General features: G+C 44.9%; 1 protein-coding gene across 4 annotated transcripts; it reads left to right on the forward strand.

The window, feature by feature from the left end:
• Positions 1-230: 230 nt before the first annotated feature.
• Positions 231-15,935, forward strand: TIRAP (TIR domain containing adaptor protein). Of its 4 annotated transcripts, none has more exons than XM_032868894.1 (4): positions 231-309; positions 12,354-12,515; positions 14,011-14,604; positions 15,207-15,935. In XM_032868894.1, the coding sequence occupies exons 1-4, from the start codon at positions 246-248 to the stop codon at positions 15,224-15,226; spliced, it is 840 nt and encodes a 279-aa protein (XP_032724785.1). In that variant the 5' UTR covers positions 231-245; the 3' UTR covers positions 15,227-15,935. The 4 variants fall into 4 exon arrangements, with proteins under 4 accessions (XP_032724785.1, XP_032724786.1, XP_032724787.1 ...); XM_032868895.1 differs by lacking the exon at positions 231-309 and adding an exon at positions 554-667; XM_032868896.1 differs by lacking the exon at positions 231-309 and adding an exon at positions 8,853-8,910.
• The last annotated feature ends 7,294 nt before the right edge of the window (positions 15,936-23,229 follow it).

The raw sequence follows: 23,229 nt of genomic DNA on the forward strand, positions 1-23,229 counted from the left end.
AGTGCGCGCGTGGGGTAGGAGTAGAGGGAGAGGGAAAGAAAGACTCTTGAGCAGGCTCCGCGCGGAGCAGAGCCGCACCCACGGTCGATCTCGGGAACCCCACATCAGGACCTGAGCGGAATCAAGAGTGCGCGACTTAACCGACCGAACCACCCAGGCGTCCCCTCCACTTTTCGTAACTGTAGGGGGAAAAAAAAAAAAAAGTACAGCGGCTGGCCTTGCAGGGCGTTAAGAAAATTAAATGAATGGAGCAAGGGTTTCTATCCTTCTCCCCCACACAGAACAAAGCCGAGGCTTCAGGCTGTCCGGGTGCGTTTTGGGGTACGCGGGAGCACGGACTCTTCTGCAAGTTTCTGCGGGGTTGCGGGCTTCGGGGTTTTCCGAGCCCCGTGGGCTGGGCGGCGAGGAGCACCGGGGAGGCGCGGCTCCCGGGCGGAGCGACCCAGCGGCCGGCGGCGGGAGGGCCCTGCAGGTCCAGGGCGCGGGCCAGGGAGGGGCCGCGGGCCAGGCCGCCCTGCCGCTTCCGGGGGAACCGGGGAGCCGGGAGGCGGTCTGCCCGGGCCTGCGCGCCGCACTTCCCCCTCGCCGGGGGCGGCCGGCACAGCGCGGGAGCCCGAGCCAGACCCGCGGCCCGCACCGCGCCGGGGTCGCCGCCACCCACGCGCAGGTGAGCCCTCTGCGGGGGCGGGGGCGGGGGCGGGGTCCTGGCGCTGGAGCTGGGCGTGCGGGCCGGGGGCGGGGTCCCCGCGGGGGCGGGGTCCCCGGGAAGTGCGGGGCCCCTGCGCCCCTGCGCCCCTGCGCCCCTGCACCCCTGCGCCCCCTTCCGGACTGGCCGCATCCCCGCGGCACGTCTGCCCGGGGGCCCGCCTTCCCCTCTCCTGCCCCCTCCACCTGGGTGCCACAGGCACCCTGAACGCGGAAATGGGTGTACAGGCTTTCCAAGAAAGTCCCTTTCTCCGTCGCGAAGGAGCTAGCGCAGGGAACCCCCTTCCGTGTGGGCTGAAGAGCCCAGCCGGGTCGGGTGGTTTCCATCTTTCACTGCAGTGTTTCTGCCACGGTCTCCTCACGTCCTTCTTTGCTCTTCCGATGGCCTTTGCGACTGTTCCAGCACGAACACGGCTTTAGTTAGGGGTCATGACCCACGGAGGCATTTCTTTCACAACGTCTGTCTTGGGCAGGGCAACCTGTGCAGCGCGGAGTGACAGCATGGGACAGGAAGGGGTCAGCCCTGTCCTTCCCCTGCAGACGGACAGATTAGAAATCCCAACACAAACCTGGTCAGTGCCACTGAGAGAGGGACAGTCCCGAGTACTCGCGTAGCTGAGACACCAAAGCAGAGGGCACCCAGGGCCAGGAGTGACGGTCGGAGAAAGTCACATCTAGTTATTCTTTATTTTAACTTTTAAGACACTATTGAAATACGACCTGCATACAGGGGCGCCTGGGTGGCTCCGAGGGTTAAGGCCTCTGCCTTCGGCTCAGGTCATGATCCCAGGGTCCTGGGATAGAGCCCCGCATCGGGCTCTCTGCTCAGCGGGGAGCCTGCTCCCCCACTCTCCATCACTGCCTGCCTCTCTGCCTCTCTCTCTGTCAAATAAATAAATAAAATCTTAAAAAAAATTAATATGGCCTGCATACAGAGAATTGCACAGTCACAAGTGTACAGCTAACCTAGTTTTCACACAGTGAACATTTCCTAGGCAACCTGCATCCAGAATAAATAAAATCTCACTAGCACTCCGGAAGCCCTCTATGTCCACTTCCGAGGACTACTTTCGTCTAAGGGGGAACTATTATCCTGGCTTCTCACATCATAAAACGTTTCCTTGGTTTTGAACTTCTGATATATGGGCTCACGGGTACCTACCTTTTGCGTGTAGTACTTTATCCTCAGTAGGTGAGACACAGCCAAGTTGCATTTAGCCCTGATTCATTGATCTCAGCAGATGTGTGATTCTGCACTGTGCAGATAGAGCACAATTTACTTCTACTTTCTACCGGCCACTTGGGTGGATGGACAGAGGTTGTTTCCAGGTTGGGGTTTTTTTTGTTTTGTTTTGTTGGTTTTTTGAATAGTGCCGGGAGGATTCTTGTGGCTGTCTTTTGGTTCACATGTAGAGCAGTTCTGTTGGGTATATTTCTAAGAGTGGAAATGCTGGGTTTGTTCATGATCAGCTTTAGTATACTTCAGTGCCATGTGGTTTTCCAAAGTGGTTGTGCGAGTTTACACTCCCACCAGCAGTGAGTTCCTGCTCCTCAACATCTTTACCAATACTTGATACTGTCTCTTTTTTTCATTGTAGCTGTTCTGCTCAGTGCTCCGGCCCTGGTGTTGGACTGAGGTCTTACTTTGCATTTTGCTTAGGGGTAATGAATCTGCATCTTTTCATGTCTGTTGGGCATTTGGATACCCTTTTTGCAAAGTGTCCCGTTCTTCCACCCATTTTTTTCCAATAGATTTTCACTTTCTTACTAGTTTGTAAGACTTCTTAAATATTCTGGTTATGAAACACTGGATATATATTTTTAAATTATCTTCTCAGGAGATGGCCTTTTCACTCGAAGATGTCTTTTGATGAACAGAAATTCTTCCCTTTAACATTGCCAGATTGCTCTCCCCACTCCCATACGGTTGTATTATTTATGGCCAGTTGAAAAAAATCTTTGCTTACCCCAGGGGGTAGTGGGTGGGCAAAATGAGTGAAGGTGGTCAGAAGGTACAAACTCCAGTTATGAAATAAAAGAAATCCTGGGGATTGTAAATTTACAACATGGTGACTAGACTATGAAACCGTATTGCATATTTGAAGGTTGCTGAGTGGATTTATTCTCATCACAAGATAAAAATATGTGTAACTGTGTAGAGATGGATGTTAGCTAGACTTATTGTGGTGACCATTTCACAATATATACATATCTCAGATCTCTGTGTTGTACACCTGAAACTAATATGTTATATGTCAATTACATCTTAATTTTATTTTTTATTGATTATTTTATTGACATATAATGTATTATTTGCCCCAGAGGTACAGGTCTGTGAATCATCAGGTTTACACACTTCACAGCACTCACCATACTACATTACATCTCAATTTTAAATAACCAGAAGATGAAATCAGGAAGATAATCTCCTATAATTTCCTCTAAAAGCAATTTTCTTGTTATTCTCACTTCTATCTACCGCCCATTTGAGATTGAGTTTTTTGTATCGTGTAAGATATGGGTCAAGATTTATTTTTTTCCACAGGCTATCAAAATTGACACAGCACCATTTCTCCACTGTTTGGCAGTGTCAGCCTTGTCATTCATCAGGAAACTGTATGGATGTGGGTCTGTTTCTAGACACCCTGTTTTTCCATCCATCTGTCTACTTTTGCACCAATAGCAGGTTGCCTTAAATAGTGCTTTATAATAAGTCTTTATTATTCTGGTGGTGGAAGCTCCTCTGCGATGTTCTTCTTTAAGATTTTAGGTATTTTTTTTTAAATCTATGCCTCCCAAAGCCTTTAAAAAAAATATATATATATATATGTGTGTGTGTATATATATAAAGTAGTCATTTTGTAAGGTCTATAGGGGACTAGTGTAAAAGGGTATATAATTGGCACAACTTGTAAACCGTATCCATCCATAAATTTACTAGTGGCACAATCTATATTACATTCAATGCTGCGTATTTACATCAGATCTACTGCAAAGTAAATACAAAATCAATTTACACCATTTTAGGGGAGCCTGGGTGGCTCAGTGGGTTAAAGCCTCTGCCTTCAGCTCAGGTCATGGTCCCAGGGTCCTGGGATCGAGCCCCGAGTCGGGCTCTCTGCTCAGCGAGGAGCCTGCTTCCTCCTCTCTCTCTCTGCCTGCCTCTCTGCCTACTTGAGATCTCTATCAAATAAATAAAACCTTTTTTAAAAAATATTTTTTTATTTATTTGACAGAGATCAAAAAAAATTTTTTTAAAGATTTTATTTATTTGACAGAGATCACAAGTAGGCAGAGAGGCAGGCAGAGAGAGAGAGGAGGAAGCAGGCTCCCCGCTGAGCAGAGAGCCCGATGAGGGGCTTGATCCCCGGACCCTGAGATCATGACCTGAGCCGAAGGCAGAGGCTTAACCCACTGAGCCACCCAGGCGCCCCTTAAAAAAAAAATTATAGCATTTTAGTTAAAATAAGCTTGAGCCCCTGTATGATACAGTTTCAAAAGCAGAGAGAATTTTTTAGAACTGAGAAACTGAAGTTTCCCAAAGACCAATTTGCTACTTTTTTGCAAAATACATCAACATTAATTATAATGCTTCTCATTCGTGTTGGATCCCTAAGATAGTTCCATGTGACCGAACTTCAGCTGAAGTTTCAGATTTGAATAACCAAAGTTACAATACTTTTGACTTATAATTTAATTTTTAAAAATGGGTGCCATTATACACACGTATGCACATATATATACCTTTTGACATTTTTAAAGTCTTCAAAATCTTATAAAATACAGTGTTGAAAGCATATGTGCCCATGAACATGATTTATTTTAATACAGGTCATAAGACTTCAGTTAATCAACCAGAATTCTCTGACTGTTCTCTGCCTGCTAGAGTTCCATCTTAAATTTGACTTGATAGCAGAATCAGTCATTTGGAATTTATTTCATAAATTCAATCTCAAGATTTACTGGGCTGCTTTTGCTCTTTCACTGCTTATAAAAATAAGTAACAATATAAATTGAGACTAGTGGTTCCTTGGGTCAGAATTTCCTAGACAGCTCTTCCAAAATGGATTCTTGGGCCCCATTTCTGAAATACTGAGTAAGGTTTTCCAGGAGTATCTATATTTTTTAAAAGCCCTCTAGGTGATAAGAATAATGCAACTTAGTTTGGGAGCCACTGACATAAGCCACTAGACCAATCTTCTTAGGTACATCAGAATCCTGGGGTATTTGTTTAAAAATCCTTTTCCCAAGCTTTACCTAGAGATTTACTTCAGTAGATTTGGGAGGGGGCACGAGAACTGGCATTTTAAGGTTCTTTTTGTTTTGTTTTGTTTTAAGATTTTATTTATTTGTCAGAGAGAGAGAGAGAACACAAGCAGGCAGAGTGGCAGGCAGAGGCAAAGAGAGAGAATCAGGCTCCCTGCTGGACAAGGAGCCCGATGTGGGACTCGATCCCAGGACCCTGGGATCACGACCTGAGCCAAAGGCAGCGGCTTAACTGACTAAGCCACCCAGGCGCCCAGGAACTGTCATTTAAACCATCATTTCTGCTAGTCCCTGTATTTGTTTTCTGGGCTGCGTAACAAGTGACCACAAATTGAGCAGTATACCCCAACACCTGTTTATTATCTCGTGGTTTCTGTGGGTTAAGGGCCCAGGCAAGACTTGGCTGAGCCTTCTGCTGGGGTCTTACCTGGCTTACGTCCAGGTACTAGCTGGGGCCACAAAGCCACTGGGATTAAAATGGGGTAAGAGCCACTACCAGGCTCCCTCAGGTTGTTCTTTGTTGGCAGAATCTTCTTGCAGTTGTAAGACCAAGGTCTGTTTTCTTGCTGGCTGTTATCTGGAGATTACTTCTCTAGAGGTTACTTCTAGAGATCACACAGCTTCTAGAGGCTGCCTGCAATTTCTTGACACTGGCCCTCTCACAACGAGGTTGGCAGATTCTTCAAAGTCAGTAAAGAAATCACTCTTTAGTCGGCTAAGATGGATTTAAACACAAACACATAAACACACACGCACACACATACAAGTATGACATGATATTCATATACATGCCATATTCATATGTACACATCTTTTACATATATATTTTTTTTTTTTAAGTAATCTCTACACCCCATGCAGGACTTGAATTCATGACCCCAAGTTCAAGAGTCATACACTCTACCAACTGAGCCAGCCAGGCACTCCACATGTACATATCTTTTTTTTTTTTAAGATTTTATTTATTTATTTGACAGAGAGAGAGATCATAAATGGGCAGAGAGGCAGGCAGAGAGGGAAGGGGAAGCAGGCTCCCTGCCGAGCAGAGAGCCCAATGCAGGGCTCGATCCCAGGACCCTGAGATCATGACCTGAGCCAAAAGCAGAGGCTTAACCCACTGAGCCACCCAGGTGCCCCAACATGTGTACATATCTTATATGGTAGATATATACATAATGTGTGTGTATACATATAAATGCATATACACTCATGTGTACGTCATGTGTATGGTAATGTAACCAGGTAAGTGACATTCCATAATCTTTGCCATATTCAGTCGGTTAGAAGTCATGGGTCTGGCCCACACTTATGGGTGTGAACATGGAGTCCACCCTGGGACCAGTCTACTCATCTGCACACCGCTCTTGGAAACAACAGTATTGTATCCATCCAGCTATTAACAGTTGAGCACTTTAAATGATACTCTCCTGCATGCCCTAACGATCCTACCCACCAAGGGTTTTAGGAAACGTTTGAGAAGCAAACTTAATCACTGAAACCAGTGTTCTTAAAGTCAAAATCAAGTGTCAGGATAATTTGTTCATCAAAGAAGTGAAAAACTTTCAGACAATGTAAACCTTTGAACAGACCGATCTTTCGCCCTCAGATTCAGGGCTTCCTCCGTTCACTAGCAGGACAGACAATCAAAGATCGTGTAATCATTTCCTACTGCTTCTGTAACAAATCACCAAAAACTTAGTGGCTTAATAGGACAGACATTGATTAGCTGACAGTTGTGGCAGTCAGAGGTCTTAAATGGATTGGCAGGGCTGTGTTCCTTCTGGATGCTCTAGAGAAGAATCCTTTTGCTTGCCTTGCCTTTTCCTGTATTCCCTGCTCTGGGGCCCACATGACACCAGCCTCTGCTTCTGCTGTCACTCCTCCTCACTCTGACCCTCCTGCCTGCCTCTCAGAAGGACCCTCGTGATTACACTGAGCCCTCTCAGATAATCCAGGATACTCTGCACATCTCAAGATCCTTAATCCCATCTGCAAAGTCCGTTTTTGCCATGGAGGGTAGCATATTCACTGGTTCTGAGGATTAGGATGTGAATATCTTTCTGGGACCGTTACCCTGTCCACCACTGACAGTGATTCCTGCTTAGCAGAAATGTAGTATAAATGATATAAAATACATATTCTCTTTTAAAAAGATTTTATTTATTTATTTATTTATTTATTTGAGAAAGAGGGCATGTGAGTGGGGAGGGTCAGGGGAGAAGCAGACTCCCCACTGAGCAGGGAGCCCATTCGGGACTCGATCATGGGACTCCAGGTCATTACCTGAGCCAAAGACAGTCACTTAACCAACTGAGCCACCCAGGTGCCCTAAAATACATATCCTAATCATATGTCTTCATAGGTTTCAGTACATTCCCTGTGTAATAGAGATTGGACACCTGTTAGATATTGGATAATACTTAATACGCTTTATATTTTGTACAGTGAAACCTGATAATATTTCCCTCACCTAATATATTCCTACATATCCTACTGCAAAAGCATCCTAAAAAACACTAAAAGGATCATGCTGTTGCTTTTTTAAAAGAAGCTTTTAGTAATTTTCTATCAAGCCTTTGTAATGATCTATAAAGCAGGCGTTTAGGTATATATCATTTTACTTTATGAATTCTGAAAAAGCACAAGGAAAAGTGACTGTTCCTAAGTCACACAATGAATCTAAGACTAGACAGACCTAGTAATTAGACCTTCCATTTGGAGATTTAAGTTCATTAACTTCTCATAGTTTGACAGCTGCGTCTCCTCTCTCTCATAGATGACTAGTTCTAAGTCCTGTAAAGAGTAAAGTGTATTTAAGTGTGATAGCCCCATAGCTTCAGCTGCACAGGAACTGAAAGATAACAAGGAAGGTGTGGTGGAGTTTTAGATTCCGGGAAGTAGACAGTGTGTAGGGTTAATGGAACTTAGTGTGCCATCTTGCTCAATTATCCTATGTCAAAGATGTTGTCTTTTCCTGTATTTAAACATTTCTGTAATAGTAGTCCCAAGGGCTTATACCAACCTGCTTACAGCGGCGTATGCTGTTGGGCAACTGGATTTCTTCTTAACCAAGCAATGAGAAAAGGCAACTGCCCAAAAAATCAGCATGTATGGCCAAAAGCGCAAGTCATGCCATAAAATGAGAAACTGAAACTCTTAAATCTATATCCGTTAAGAAGATTAAAGTATTATGTTAGTTTCTAAGCTTTAAACTACCATTAAGACTATCAAGTGATTCTCCGGTTTATAAGTCTATCAAGGTCGAATAACTTTAAAATTAAGACAAAGGGGCGCCTGGGTGGCTCAGTGAGTTAAGCGTCTGCCTTCGGCTCAGGTCATGATCCCAGGGTTCTGGGATCGAGTCCCGCATCGGGCTCTCTGCTCAGCAAGGAGCCTGCTTCTCCGTCTCTCTCTTCCTGCCTCTCTGCCTACTTGTAATCTCTGTCTGCCAAATAAATAAACAAAATCTTAAAAAAATTAAATTAAATTAAATTAAGACAAAACTGTCAAATAATTTTAAAAGTAAGAAAAAACTGTAATTTAAAAATATTTAGGGCACCTGAGTGGCTCAGTGGATTAAGCCTCTGCCTTCGGCTCAGGTCATGATCTCAGGGTCCTGGGATCGAGTCCCACATCGGGCTCTCTGCTCAGCGGGGAGCCTGCTTCCTCCTCTCTCTCTGCCTGCCTCTCTGCCTGCTTGTCATTTCTGTTAAATAAATGAATAAAATCTTAATAAAAAATATTTAAATTACATAAAAACCCAGGGACATCATGTCTACTACTGGGAGAAAGAAAGGGCATCTGGAATGGTTGAAATGAAGATGTCGAGGGACAGCAACCCCACAGAGGGAAAAGGATTTCCAAATCAGCGGTTATCAGGCACTGCCTTCCTTAACTTCGGCATACCACTCAGGCTGTCTGAAATCCAAAGAATATGAGGTAGGAAAAGAACCACACCTACATGACAATGTTCACCTTTTCACGTCCCGTCCCTGGCTTGGCAACTAACTGCTCTTTTCTTTCGAGATGTTTCTGGTTCCTGTGCCCACTTCACTTCTTCTCCCCACCCTACCATTTGCTGCAGTGGTTTAAGTTCTGTCTTTTTTTTTTTTGAACTTTGATATAGTTTCATGAGTCATCAGTAACTCATCTGATAGTCCCTGGCTTGGCATAGAGGCATATAGCATTTAGCAGTGAACAAAAAGCATCATCCTCAACGTTGAATAACATTTTTCCAACTTGGAAACTTATTACTGTGTGTTTCACAAAACAAGTAGTTTTTCTATGAGTTCCCAGGGGTCTGTTTTGACCTCTGCAGACAGCTCAGAGTGAGAAAGCAAGCAGCTCTGTCCACTCTAGAGCCAAGTGCTCTACCAGCCCTTCACATGCCAACACTGAAACTCCACCTCAGATGGGGGAGGGCTCTGCTCCACCTCGTGTTGGCCCAGAAACCTGGGCTAACAGAACCTCCACTATCAGGGATAGCCTGGTCATCGTGGTAAGAAGGAAATACAACAAATTGCCCATTGAAGAGATTCTTGGTCCTCTGCATTTCCATATAAATTTAGAAGTTTGATATCCCTGCACCCCCCACCAAAAAAAATTTGGATAACACAGACCTTAAGATTAGTTTGGGGAAAATTACAATAGTGAGTCTTCTAAACCATGAACATAACGTATCCCTCCAATATCTAGATTATTTTAAATACATGCTAACCCACATTATTTTCTGAACATTATATGCTGAATCATTAGCACTTTACATAAATTATGTCGTGATCTTCATAATAAAGCTGAGAAGGTTCTAGTTTTAATTTCAAAGATGGAAAAGTTGAAGCTTAGCAAGATTTAGTAGCTTGCCAGGGGCCGCAGTTAAAAAGAGGTGAGAATCCAGGCTCTCTGCCCGTACTCTGTAGACTTTACCACTATGTGACACTATCTCCCTGAACTGACAGTTGAGGGAGAGGGGGAAAGAGGAAGGGAGGTGTGGTGTTTCAATGAGCAGATGGATAGGTGGATGGAGGGAGTTACTCAGTGGAAGGCAGACTGGAGGAAGTCTCCCAAGGTTTCTTGCATGTGCTTTCTCTCTCTACTGTTCAACATCTATTTGGATATGTAATTGTTTGTCCAAATTGCAATTGTCCTTGGATTTTAGCATTGACACAGGAAGTCCTTGTTTGTCTGTGGAACTCTCTGTTTCTCTTCTATTCTGAATGTAAGCCTTGCTGGATAGAGTATTCTTTGCTGCAGATTTATCCCACTCAACTCTTGGACTATATTATGCCTTCTGCCTTGGAGAGTTTGTGCTGAAACATTTGCTGCAAGCCTTATGAATTTTCCCTTATAAGTAACCATCTTCTTTTGTCTTGCTGCTTTTAACATTTTCTCCTTACTACTATATTTTGGCAGTTTAATTATAATATATCTTGGTGTGGATCTGCTTTTCTTGATTTTGTTGGGGGTTCTCCTTGCCTCTTGGATCTGGACATCTGCTTCCTTCTTCCCCAGATTAGGAAGGTTTTCAGCTATTACTTCTTCAAATAAATTTTCTGCCCCCTTTCCTCACTCTTCTTCCCCGGGATCCGTATAATACAAATGTTTTCTGTTTGTGGAGTCACTGAGTTCCCTAAGTCTATTCTTGTTTTGCATAATCCTTTTGTCTCTCTTTCCTTCAGCTTGATTACCTTCTAGGTCACCAATTTGTTCCTTTGCTTCTTCCACCCTGTGGTTCATTGCATCACACCTGTTTACTGTCTCATTTATTGTCCTCTTTAACTCTAAAATGCAATTTCTTAACTCTATGGTAAGGGTCTCCCTGAAGTTTTTAATTGTCTCAGGTCTAATGATCATTCTTATGAGTGTTACTCTAAATTCTCTATCAGACATGCCAATTGTACCTGCTTTTCTTAGATTTCTGGTCATGGCCTTATTTTGTTCTTTCATCTGGTTTAAATTCTTCCATGTTCACATTTTATCTAAGTATCTGCCTTCTTCTCTGTGTTAGAAAAGCCAGAAAATGGCCTTATGAAGAAAAGGTCACCGAGTTCCCCGGGGCCTGGTGCTTCAGTTAGTGTCTCTGGTCTATGCTGCCTGCACTCTGCTGCTGTGTTTTGGCTGCTCTGTCCTTCAGGCCAGTTGTCGGCAGAGGCATCCTTGCCAGCAATGAGCAGTGTTTGGTCCCTGGCCATCATGTGCTGAGTTTTAACTAGGTGTGCTTTGGTCTGCTTGTTAAATGACACCTGACGCTGCTTTCACTAGAGCCCTACAGAACACTCCCATCAGGAGATGTGGTGTGGGCAGGGCTTTGTGTTGGTTCTTTTGGCGGAGGGGGCCACCACTGCTGGGAAGGCGACAAGCTTGATGGAGAGGGGCAGTCCCACCAGAGTGGTGGGGAGGCTTGGTGTAAGCTGATTAGGCAGCCAGTGTCCCACAGAGCTGCCTGCCACTGGTGGCTCTGTTTATGCCGAGGGGCAACAGGGAAATGGTGCTGGCCAACTCCTTTGTTCCGAGAAAGGCGTCTGTCTCTGAGACTGCTGCCTCTCGAGGGGAGAGTGAATAACCTGCCCCCTGCATGCCCCAGGTGCTCTTCAGATGGCTGTTTCCAAGCCACCACCCCCCAGTTGCTTGCCCGCCTTCTCTCCAGGAGCAGGGTGGCACCCTCCGAGCTCTAGCCCAGCCAAATCCTCCGATCTTTAGAACTCCAGGCTCTAAGCCCCGCTGGTTGCAAAATCTCACAAATTTCAGCCCCTCTCGCCTCCCAAGCCACTGGCATTGGGTTAAATGTTCGCCTTGTGCGGATCTCCTGTGTGCTCCTCTGTCTCAGCCCTTCTCTACGACCATGGCTCTCTCCCCTCCCCTTAACATAGCAGCCAGAATCTGTTTCTCCCCTACACCAGGTCTCTGTACTTCCTACCTTCTTCAATGTGGCTTCTTCTCTCCCTTTAGTTGTGGAGTTTGGGTGGATTTCTGTGGGTATTTAGGATGATTTGAGAGTTCTCTCGCTGTGTTCAGGGCACTGGCAAGCCCAGGGTCCTCCCACTCCGCCGCCATCTTTACCCCCTCCTCCCACACAGGAAGACTAGATCCAGAGCTTCCTGCCATCTGTCCTTCCCCAGAACCCTAAGGTGCACCTGGCCAGGTACAGCAGGGGACAGTCACTCAACAGCTCACCCTGGGCTCTCACTCTGTCACGCCACTCTCCACAGATCTGGGTTTTTCTGGAAGCCGGACCCAATCACAGTGGTTGATGTGGGATAGGGATCAGGGACAAGTAGAGGGGCTGAGGCTCAGTCAGGCATTAGGAGAGAACATCTAGAGCTCACACTGGGACTGAGAGTAATGTAAGTACAATTTTTGTGATCCTGTCTCTCTGTCTCTTATAGGATGGCTGTTCCATAAGGTCAAGACTGAGTCCCCTCCCTTCATTCACTTTACCAATGCCTGGTCTCATGGGGTTAGTTTTGAGCCCCCTACTATGGCATCATCATCATCCTCCTTCCCAGCTCCTCGCTCCCGGTCCAAGAAGCCTCTGGGCAAGATGGCTGGTGAGTGGAAGCCAACTCCTAATTCCACTGTGTTCACAGCTATGAGTGCGTGAAGTGGGAGGGCTGCCTGGTCCACATGCAGCAGGACATGGGGGGAGGCTGATGATGGTGGGCTCCTGGGCTCCGGCCTTGACCTCAGAGCCCCCATGCTTTGTGGTGAGTGAGGAGAGAGGCATGTATCATAGAACCTTGGTGCTCTGGGCTCACAGTTTTTCCATGCATGCTAAGCTAATATTCCTAACCTGGAAACCCTGGTGCTGAGCACTTCTCGTCAAAGTCTTTCTAAACCTATCAGAGGAAGGAGCCAAGCAGAGTGAGAAAACAAATTAATCTCCAGAACACTAAACTGTCTGTTCTTATCAAAAGCTGGGGAAGCTGAGCTGATCTCACTATGGAATACTTGAATATACCAGGCACTGCATTATCTCAGTTAATCTTCAACAACAATTAAAATGAACCTATGTTACAGATGAGGAAATGGTAGATGTAGACTGACTTGCTTATGGTCATACGGCAAGCAAGGTGTAGGTCCACAATCAGATTGATGCCTAGCTCCAAAGTGTAGGTTGTAATCACTAGACTTTGCTTTTCAGGAACTCTGAGCAGTAACCCTCTTCCAGGCTTTTGTTTTAACATTTAGCAACAGATTTAGAAATCTGGGACTTCTCGGGGCCAAAAGGATGCCAATCCTTCCCTCCTTTCCCTCCCATAAAGGGTAGCCCACCTTAATCTAAATCCACCTCCCCTTACAAGAGAAAGTGGGTTTGGGAATTGATTAATCCTGACCAGCTTACCATGGCTCTGCTTACAGACGAGCCGATGGTCGGCTAGTCACCACTAGTGGGGAGTTTGGGGGTAGAGTGAGCTGACAGTACTAGAAATCAAAAGGCCTAGAATAGGGCAAAGGCATCTCTCCTAATCAGGCTGGTAGAAGTCAGAGTCCTTTCCTTTCCTTTCTTTTTTTTTTTTCTTTGCCCCATATTGTTGTTACCCCAAAGGCATTTTGTTTATTTAATTATTGAAGTATAATTGACATACATTATATTAGTTTCAGCAGTACAATAAAATAATTCAATATTTGTATATATTGTGAAATGATCACCACAAGGTCTAGTTACCATCCATTAGCATGCATAATCACAGAACTTTTTCTCTTGTGATGAGCACTTGGAAGGTTTCCACTCTTGGCAACTCTCAAATAGGGAATAGAGTATTACTAACTAGAGCCCATATGCTGTATGTTACATTCTTGTGACTCATAAAAGAGCCAGAGTTTTTATGACCTCCCCAAACCTTTGAAGATAATGGGACCCTGAAGGCAAGTCCCGAAGGATGAACAAAAGAGCAGAGCGGTAGGTCTCTGAGAGTCAGGTGGCACGGTTTTCCCATGCGGGGCCACGGGCAGACCTGCTGGGTGTGGGGTCCCCTGTGTAGGGCCATGCGGACGCGGTCTGCTGAGCAGACCCGACCTGAGCAGCATTTCTGTCCCCCACAGACTGGTTCCGGCAGGCCCTGTCGAAGCCCAAGAAGCCGCTGGACCCTGCAGAGAGCACCTCCAGGGATGTTTCCCAGCCGAGCTCCCAGGAGGAACCCCCCGCCCTGGGCCTCAGCTCAGCCTGGTCTCCCACCTCCCCACCCACACACGGGGGTGCCAGCAGCACCAGCAGCAGCAGCGGCGGCGGCCGCTGGAGCAAGGACTACGATGTCTGCGTGTGCCACAGTGAGGAGGACCTGGTGGCCGCCCAGGAGCTGGTCTCCTACCTGGAGGGCAGCACGGCCAGCCTGCGCTGCTTCCTGCAGCTTCGGGACGCCACCCCGGGCGGCGCCATCGTGACCGAGCTGTGCCAGGCCCTGAGCAGCAGTCACTGTCGGGTGCTGCTCATCACCCCAGGCTTCCTGCGGGACCCGTGGTGCAAGTACCAGATGCTGCAGGCCCTGAGCGAGGCCCCCGGGTCCGAGGGCCGCACCATCCCGCTGATGTCGGGCCTCACCAGAGCTGCCTACCCTGCCGAGCTCCGGTTCATGTACTTCGTGGACGGCCGGGGCCCTGACGGCGGGTTTCGGCAGGTCAAGGAGGCTGTCATGCGTTGTAAGCTACTGGGGGCGGGGGGTGGCGGTGGGCAAGGGAGAAAGGCAGCTGGGCCACAGGGCCACAGCGTCTGACTGGCTTTGGTTTTGAGGAGGCAGCCACTGTAGCCCATTAGCGCAGAGGGCAGGTCTGGAAAAGACGGTGGAAGTTGTCTGACCCCTTCGTACTTGGGTTTCCCCACTGGTAAAGTGAGAATGAGGTATGGCCCAAAGTAAGTATATACACTGAACGGGGGTTCAGATCACGGCCCTGCCCAGGAAAGTACTGGTAGCTGGCAGAGCCTGCCACGTGCCAAGTTCTCAATAAAGTATCAGTTGGTATTATTGTAAGTACTAGTAGTATTAGGTTTCTGTCACTGAACTCAGGTTAGCGATGTCCAACCACAGCCAGGAAAATGCCAGGATGGACATTAGCTTAGTAAGGCAAAATAGTGCCAAATACTAGGAAGGAATTGGGTATCTGGGGCTGGGGTTGGCGGGGGGGTGGGGGGGAATTGGATTACCGTGTGTTTGGAAGTGAAATAAAAAAGAAGATGTGGGAAACAGAGACGTCAGGATTTGGGAAGGGGGACAAGCCTTGTGATTCTCTTTGGTCTCTTACAGATTTGCAGACCATCAGCTGATACTTCTTATATCACCTCGGGACCCAGCAAGTTGGAGCAAAGCTGAAAACCGAGTTAGAGAGCCCAGGGCCTCACAGGACCTCACGGGGCTTCACAGGGCCTCGGATTCCAGCTGCTGTGACGAGGTGTAAGGAACCAGAGCTTCTAGCACTTTCTATGTAATCCTGTGGTCAGACGGCCCACCGGGCACCCATTACTGTGGCCTCCCCAGGAAAGCCATGGGCAAGCTGGGGACTCCCCCAGGAAGGTCATGGGCAAGCTGGGGACTGCCCCCAGGAAGGCATGCAGAAACTGGGGACTCGCCAGGATGGCCATGGGGAAGCCAGAAATTGTAGGTGGCAGGAGGTGCTAACACCAAGATGATACCCCCTGTTTTGCCTCCCGCCTCGCTGGACACACAAACCTGGCACATACCTACGTCTTCTTCCCTTGGGACTGTAGAGAGATGAGTCCCACCCCCCAAGAGGCGACTCACCTGGGTCACAAGCTAGAAGCCTGCACTCCACGCTTCAGTGGGGCTGGTGTCCCCAAAGGCCAGGTACCTAGTTCTTCACACACTACTGCCCTTCCCTTTCCCAGGGACATTGTCCACGCCAAAAACTACATGAAAGACGCATTCCGCACTGCACCGTATTTATTTTTATTTTGTGTGTGTCGTAGAGACACACACCCAGAAACCATTCTAAATAGACAGGGGGAGGCAGGGAGTAGGCAGAGTGAAGAGAAGGTAAATCTCAGTGCCTACCGCGGGCTCGGAAGCCCACCCACCAATGCTTTCACTCACAGTCGGGTGGGCCTCGTCAAAGCCTCAAAGGTCTGACTAGAACTCATGCTTTTACGCGGTCCTTTACCCCTGTACCGAGAGAGGTCAGCTCTTTTCTTCTGGGAGATGATTGTGTACCTCATAGGACAGATAAAGTTTCATTCATCTGTTCTTAGTAAGCCTGTTGTTGAACCAAAATGAACTTACTCCCCCGATGGGTACTTTTGTGCCTCTTCTCTCCCTTCCCCTCCCATGTCCCCTCCTTCTACTGGAAAAAATGTATATATATATACAGATATATGTGTATATAGATATGTGTGTATGTTAGTTTCAGGTATAAAACATTTGACATTTATATATAATGAAAAAAATTTATATTTTAATTATGAATTATTTTATTACATACAAAAAGACTAAATACAACATTCACACACGTACCTTCCACCCAGCTTAAGCCGCAAAACCTTACAATCCCTATGGTACCCCCTTTGTGTCCTTAATCACCTTCTCATTCTTTCTCCCATTAGAAGCAATCATGATTCTGAATTTTGAATTTCTTTGGCTTTTCATGTAACACATCCCTGACATGTTTACCTTTACATGCTTTTGTACTGTATGTAAATGGTATTATAATGTTTGTATTCTACAAATTCTTTTTGTTGCTCACATGTAAGATTTATCCGTGTGGATGCATGTAATGCCAGGAAATTCACTTTCATTTTGATATGTTAATATACCACAAATGGACATTTGGTAGTTTCCCATTTGTTGCTATCAAAAGCAAAGAGCTCGGGGTGCCTGGGTGGCTCAGTTGATTGGGCGACTGCCTTCGGCTCAGGTCATGATCCCAGGGTCCTGGGACAGAGCCCCGAGTTGGGCTCCCTGCTCAGCGGGGAGCCTGCTTCTCTCTCTCCCTCTGCTGCTCTGCCTGATTGTGCTCTCTCTCTCTCTGTCAAATAAATAAATAAAATCTTTTTTTTTTTTTTTTTTTTAAACAATGAGCTTATGAACATTTTGGTACAGGCTTCCATGGTGAGATTTTCTAGGATTTCTCCCAGATGGGGAACAGCTGGGGAGTAAATACACACCTTCAGTTTGGGTAGAAAATACCACACTTTCTTCCAAACTGGTTATGTCAGTTTATGTTCCTAACATTTGTGTAGGAGATTTCCCACTTTGTCATGTTCTTACTAAACACATAGAATCATCAGAGTGTGAAATGTTTGCTGATCTGGTGGGTGAAGCTGGTATCCTACTGCCATAATATTTAATATTCTCTCTTTTTTATGAGAAATCCTATGTATATCATATACCAAAGGGGAAGAGAAAAATCGGATGAATCCCCATATACCCATAACCTAGCTTCACCAGTTACCAACTCAGAGCTAAGCTCATATCAATAACTCCCAATTCCCTTTCCATCGGATCTCTTTGAGGCAAATCCCAGGCATTATTTTATTCCTCTGTATTAAAACTGTGTATGTTTTTAGGAGTTTTGATGTATCTTTTAAAGAACAGAAAGCTTTATTTTTTTAATATAAAAATGTTTACCAATTACTGTAATCTGTATTTTTGCGTCTTCTTTAGGAAATCCTTTCCTATTCCTATAATTTCTTCTGGAGCTCTTTCCCATTTAGGCCTTTAATTCACTGGGATGTTTTGCTTGGGTTTGATTTTGTTGTTGTTCTTGGTTGGTAAGTCAAAGGCCCAATTTTTCCCCCCCATTTGTATAGCCATTCTTTACTGACCAGTAGTCAGTCCACCCTTTCCTCCTACCAATCGTGAGGTCACTGCTGCCATTATACTGTCATGTGTGGGTGTGTCTGTGTATCCCTGCTAAGTGACACACTGGCTCATTTACTATGATTTTTAAGAAGTCTTAATGCCTATTAGTATTTTTATTAGGCTTATATTGAGATGAGAGATTAATTTGGGAAGAATTGATCATTTTTACATTGAATCTTTTTCTCCAGAAAAATGGTATGTCTCCATTACTGATATCTTGAAATGTATTTCAATAAAGTTTTATAATCAGTCACTTTTATTAGATTTATTCCTTAGTGCTTTATATTTTCTGTTGCCACTCTAAAGGTATTTTTATATTTCTTATCTATTACGGGTAGAAAGGATCACCGTTCTTTTGCATATTGATCTAATATTACGCAACCTGCTGAATTACTTAAAAGACCACAGACTTTGTTTGGTTTCTATAGATAATCATATAATTTGCAAAACAAGGGGCATCTGGGTGGCTAAGTGGGTTAAGCCTCTGCCTTCAGATCAGGTCATGATCTCAGGGTCCTGGGATCAAGCCCACACTGGGCTTTCTGCTCAGCAGGAAGCCTGCATCCCCTCTCTCTCTGCCTCTCTGCCTACTTGTGATCTCTGTCAAATAAATAAATAAAACCTTTTAAAAATTTTGCAAAACAAAACAGAAAGCTTTAGTTCCTTGTATTTTTGTGCTGCCTAAGACCGCCAGTATGCTGAAAGAGACAATAGCAATCTTTAAAAAAAAAAAAAAAGATTTTGTTTATTTATTTGACAGAGAGAGATCACAAGTAGGCAGAGAGGCAGAGAGAGAGAGGGGAGGAAGCAGGCTCCCTGCTGAGCAGAGATCCTGACATGGGGCTTGATCCCAGGACCCTGGGATCATGACCCAAGCTTAGGGCAGAGGCTTTAACCCACTGAGCCACCCAGGCACCACCCCCTCAAAATTTTTTTAACAAGTTGTAAGTCTCCTGTTTCTAGTTAAGAGTTTTACACATCTTAAATTGTTTTAAATTTAATCTAAAATGTCCCCATCTACTAAGACAATGTGTTTTCTTTCCTCTTTTAAATTAGTTAATACAATGAATAACATTAGACTTTCCAATGTTAAGCCAGCCTTAACATTCTGGGGGTAAACTGAATTTGTCCATGATGAATAAACTACCTCTGTCATAAATGACAGGATTCAGAGTGCTAACATTTTCTTTAGGGTTTTGCATCTTTGTTCATATGTAGAAGTGGCCCATAATTGTCTTTTCTTGTGTTGCCCTCTCTGGTTGTGTTTCCAAGGTTATACCAACCTTCTAAAATAGTTGGGGAGTGGATGAAGCTGGTGAGGGGAATTAAGAGGTACAATTTGCCAGTTATAAAATAATTAAGACATTGGGATGTAATGTATGGCACAGGAAATACAGTCAGTAATCCTGTAACAACTTTGTATGGTGACAGGTGGAAACAAGACATATAGTAGTGACCATTTTTGTAATGTATATATTTTTTTATTATTTTTGAAAGATTTTATTTATTTGTCAGAGGGAAAGAGAGCATAAGCAGAGTGAGCGGCAGGCAGAGGGAGGAGAATCTGGGATCATGACCTGAGCTAAAGACAGACACTTAACTGACTGAGCCACCCAGGTGTCCCATTTTGTAATGTACATAAATACTAAATCACTGTTGTACACCTGAAACTAATACAATATTGTATGTCAGTCATTCTTCATTTGAAAAATAGATGGGGAATGGTTCCTTTTTTCTATTCATTGAAGAGTTTAAGCTTGGAACTCATTGTTCCTTGTATGTTTGGTAAACTCATCTGTTCATCCATTTGGGCCTAGCATTTTCTTTGTGGGAAGATTTAAAATCACAATTTCAATGTCTTAAAGTGGTATAGATCTGTTTAGACTTTCTGTTTCTTCTGGAGTCACTTTAGCACAGAGTAAGTCGGTTAATGAAAAATACAAGACCAGCTTAAATAAATTAAATTTTCAATTTGAATTTCCTGGACCACATGGTACAAATCTGAATTCTACCTGCATGAGGAACGGCCTGTGGTTATGAATTTTCAGGGCACTTTTTTCTTCCCTCCACAGCCAGATGATGAGGCAGATCACCTTCCTAAATATCTTGTCTCCTTTAATGCGGGAGCTTTTGTTTTGTTTTTAAGAGTTGCCCCTTTCATTGAGGTGATGGACCTTAGAGATCTTGGCTCTAAGGGAAATGCTCTCTTCCAGTCCCTTACCTTCTACTAGCCCCCAGGGCTTGTCTCCTGTGCCTTAAACATTGCACTGAAAGCTCAAGGCTCTAGACTTCTAGAAACCAGCAACCACTCTTAGAACTTAAGCTTCAGTGTCCACTTAGCATTCCATAGACTCTACTCCCACATGTTTCATTTCTGAAAATTTTATTAAGAGAGCAGCAATGGAAGCAAATGGATGTTTTTGATTTTGCAGCCAGAACATTCTGGTGTTTTTAGCTGAATTGTCTTTAGGATATCTCATCTACTGTAAAGCCTGAAATGGAAGTGCCTGGTCCTTCTTTAAAATAAATAAATAAATAAATAAATAAATAAAGGGGCGCCTGGGTGGCTCAGTGGGTTAAAGCCTCTGCCTTTGGCTCAGGGCATGATCCCAGGGTCCTGGGATGGAGGCCCGCATCAGGCTCTCTGCTCGGCGGGGAGCCTGCTTACCTCTCTCTCTCCCTGCCTCTCTGCCTATTTGTGATCTCTGTCTGTCAAATAAAAAATAAAAAAATCTTCTAAAAAATAAAAAGAAATAAAAGATTTGGGAGAAGTTTTGAGATTCTTCAAGAAGACTTGCCAGTAATAACCTTCTAATACAGCAATTAAACTCTCTGTGATGGTAGAGAGCCACATCTGCGCTCTCCAGTGTGATAGCCGGTAGCCGCAGGAAGCTATCAAGCACCTGAAACATGGCTGTTTGAATTTTTAATGTATCTAATTCTAATTAATTCAAATGTAAATATCTACATATGGCTAGCGGCTATTAGATGCGACAGTGCAGGGCCTTCTTTTAAAAAAAAAAAAAAAAAAAGATTTTATTTATTTACTTGACAGAGAGACACATAGCGAGAGAGGGAACACAACCAGTGGGAATGGGAGAGGTAGAAGCAGGCTTCCCGCTAAGCAGGGAGCTCGATTTGGGGCTCAATCCCAGGACCCTGGAATCATGACCTGAGCCAAAGGCAGATGCTTAACGACTGAGCCACTCAGGTGCCCCAGTGCAAAGGCGTCAACAGACAAATGACTCCGATTCAAGCGAAGCCCTGTGGTGTTGCCGTCAAGGTTGGCTGCACTCTGCTGACTGGTATCCTAAGAGGTCCTTTGGTGGCTGAGGCTTCCTATGATTTCCTTTCCTTAAGCCAGGCCTTTTTAGGAGTGCAATTCTGACCTGATGGATGTCCGAATCAAAATTAAACCTGTGTTGGTGAATTTGCCACTAATGAATTAAATCTCTCTACAGTTTCATTTTGTAACTCCCCTTTGCTCACTACCTTCCAGCCACAAGGGCCATTTCTGTTTCCAAAAAGTGGTCTTCACCATTCTGACATCTCTGCCTGAAATACACGTTCCCTTGTCTCTTCACATGCTGGTTCCTTCTCATCCTTCAAGTCTCCGCTCAATGTCATCTCCCTGAGAAGCCACCCATGACTACCCTTTCTCCTTCCTATCCCCAGACTCTATCAATTTGTCCTGTTTTACTCTAGAAATAGCACTTAATCATTATCTAAAATTACCCTATTTGTTTTCCTCATCTCCATTTAATTATGAATTCTATGAAAGCAGAGATCTCCCTGGCTTGTTCAGGATGGACAGTGTCTGGCACAAAGAAAATGGAAGCCTAGAGAGGGTAGGTGACTTGCCCAAAGCTCCACAGCTTTGGGCCAAGAGTTCATGGCTCCTAATTCAGGGCATTTTTTTTTTGTTGTTGTTGTTGTTAAAACATAGATACTCTGCTCAAATTCTCTTCCAGAGAGAGAACGAGAGAGAGAAAGATAGAGGGAGATTGGTGTGGGGATGGGGGAGAGGAAAAAGGGAAAGAAAGAGAATACATACTCAGAAATTTCCATAAGATCTAAGCCTTGGATTTTTGAACAGGTCTTGCTATGGCCATTAATCCCCAAAGACATTTGTTCTAGCCTTACACATAATTCAACATCTCCTGCTGTATACTCCCACAGGTGGGGGATGTTATCCAGGAAACCTATGGACAAGTTTTGGACTGAAGATAATTATTTCAGATCCTAAGTCTCCCTCCTAATGCTCTCTACTTCACAAAACAGTTGGCCTTTTATCCAATTCATAATAATATTTCTGATAGAAATAATCCAAAAGCAAACAGTCATGGACATACAGTGCACTTTGACTGAATGAAAATTGCAAAAATTTTCCCGCTCATTCGTTCTGTCTGGAAAAAAAACAAAACAAAACTCAAAACTGACTTTGGAGAAAACAGCACAATTTTTTAGTAAATTTGAAATAATTTGTATCTATCAAATAACACCAAGGAAAAAGGGATAGCCAGAAATAACGGCCCCCTGAAAACTTATAATTTCTCTCTTTTAAGTAAAAGTTTTATATAGGGAAAAAAAAAGTAAAGCAAAGCACAGAAACTCTGACAGATGATTCATATTCAAGCTGCAAATTACATCTTTGTATGCATAGCAGAGACATGAGCAAATTAGGTTAACAGAGGAGGCAGAAGTCCCCAGCCTGGAAGAAAAGAGAGTGACATAAATGTATTTCTGCCCTGTTCACCTCTTTTTTCTTTTCTTTCTTTCTTTCCTTCCTTCCTTTCAGATTTTATTTATTTATTTGCCAGAGAGACAGCAAGAGAGTTAACACAAACAGGGGGAGAAGGAGAGGGAGAAGCAGGCTTCCCGCCACCAAGCAGGAAGCCCCATATGGGGCTCGATCCCAGGATCCTGGTATCATGACCTGAGCTGAAGGCAGATGCCTAACTGACTGAGCCATCCAGGTGCCCCTCACTTCCATTTCTTTTCGGCACTTAACACGAAGAAAATTTCTGTGAAATGAAAATGGATGAAAAATGGAAATGGTTTAATGACTCTCATAAAAAATCAAGAAATAAGACTGGCTCAACAGATTTCAGAAACATTCTTCCCATGCAAATTAAGCAATATTGGTGTAATTCTTATTAAAACGTCATTATTCAACCCAGGGTGTCAGGTATCAAAGCATCCATGGAGTCTAAAGGTGTTTTCCAGGTCCGGCCCTTCGGAGCCCCCCGGCCCCACTCTGCAGCATCTTTAGCTGGTAGGGTTAGGGACTCGAGGCCTTGGTCTCTCTTCCCTCAGCACCAACTCAGGCCGCGGAGCCCGTCGGGAGTTGTAGTCGCTGCGCCTCGCGGAGGCGGGACGCGGCGGCGGCCGGAGCGCCGAAAGGGGGCGGGGCCGGGCTGGGCTTGGCGCAGGCGCACAGCTCTAGCCGAGCAAC

The sequence above is a fragment of the Lontra canadensis genome, unplaced genomic scaffold (assembly GCF_010015895.1).
Source record: "Lontra canadensis isolate GAN:19392208 unplaced genomic scaffold, GSC_riverotter_1.0 scaffold36, whole genome shotgun sequence".
In the NCBI taxonomy this organism is placed as follows: domain Eukaryota; kingdom Metazoa; phylum Chordata; class Mammalia; order Carnivora; family Mustelidae; genus Lontra; species Lontra canadensis.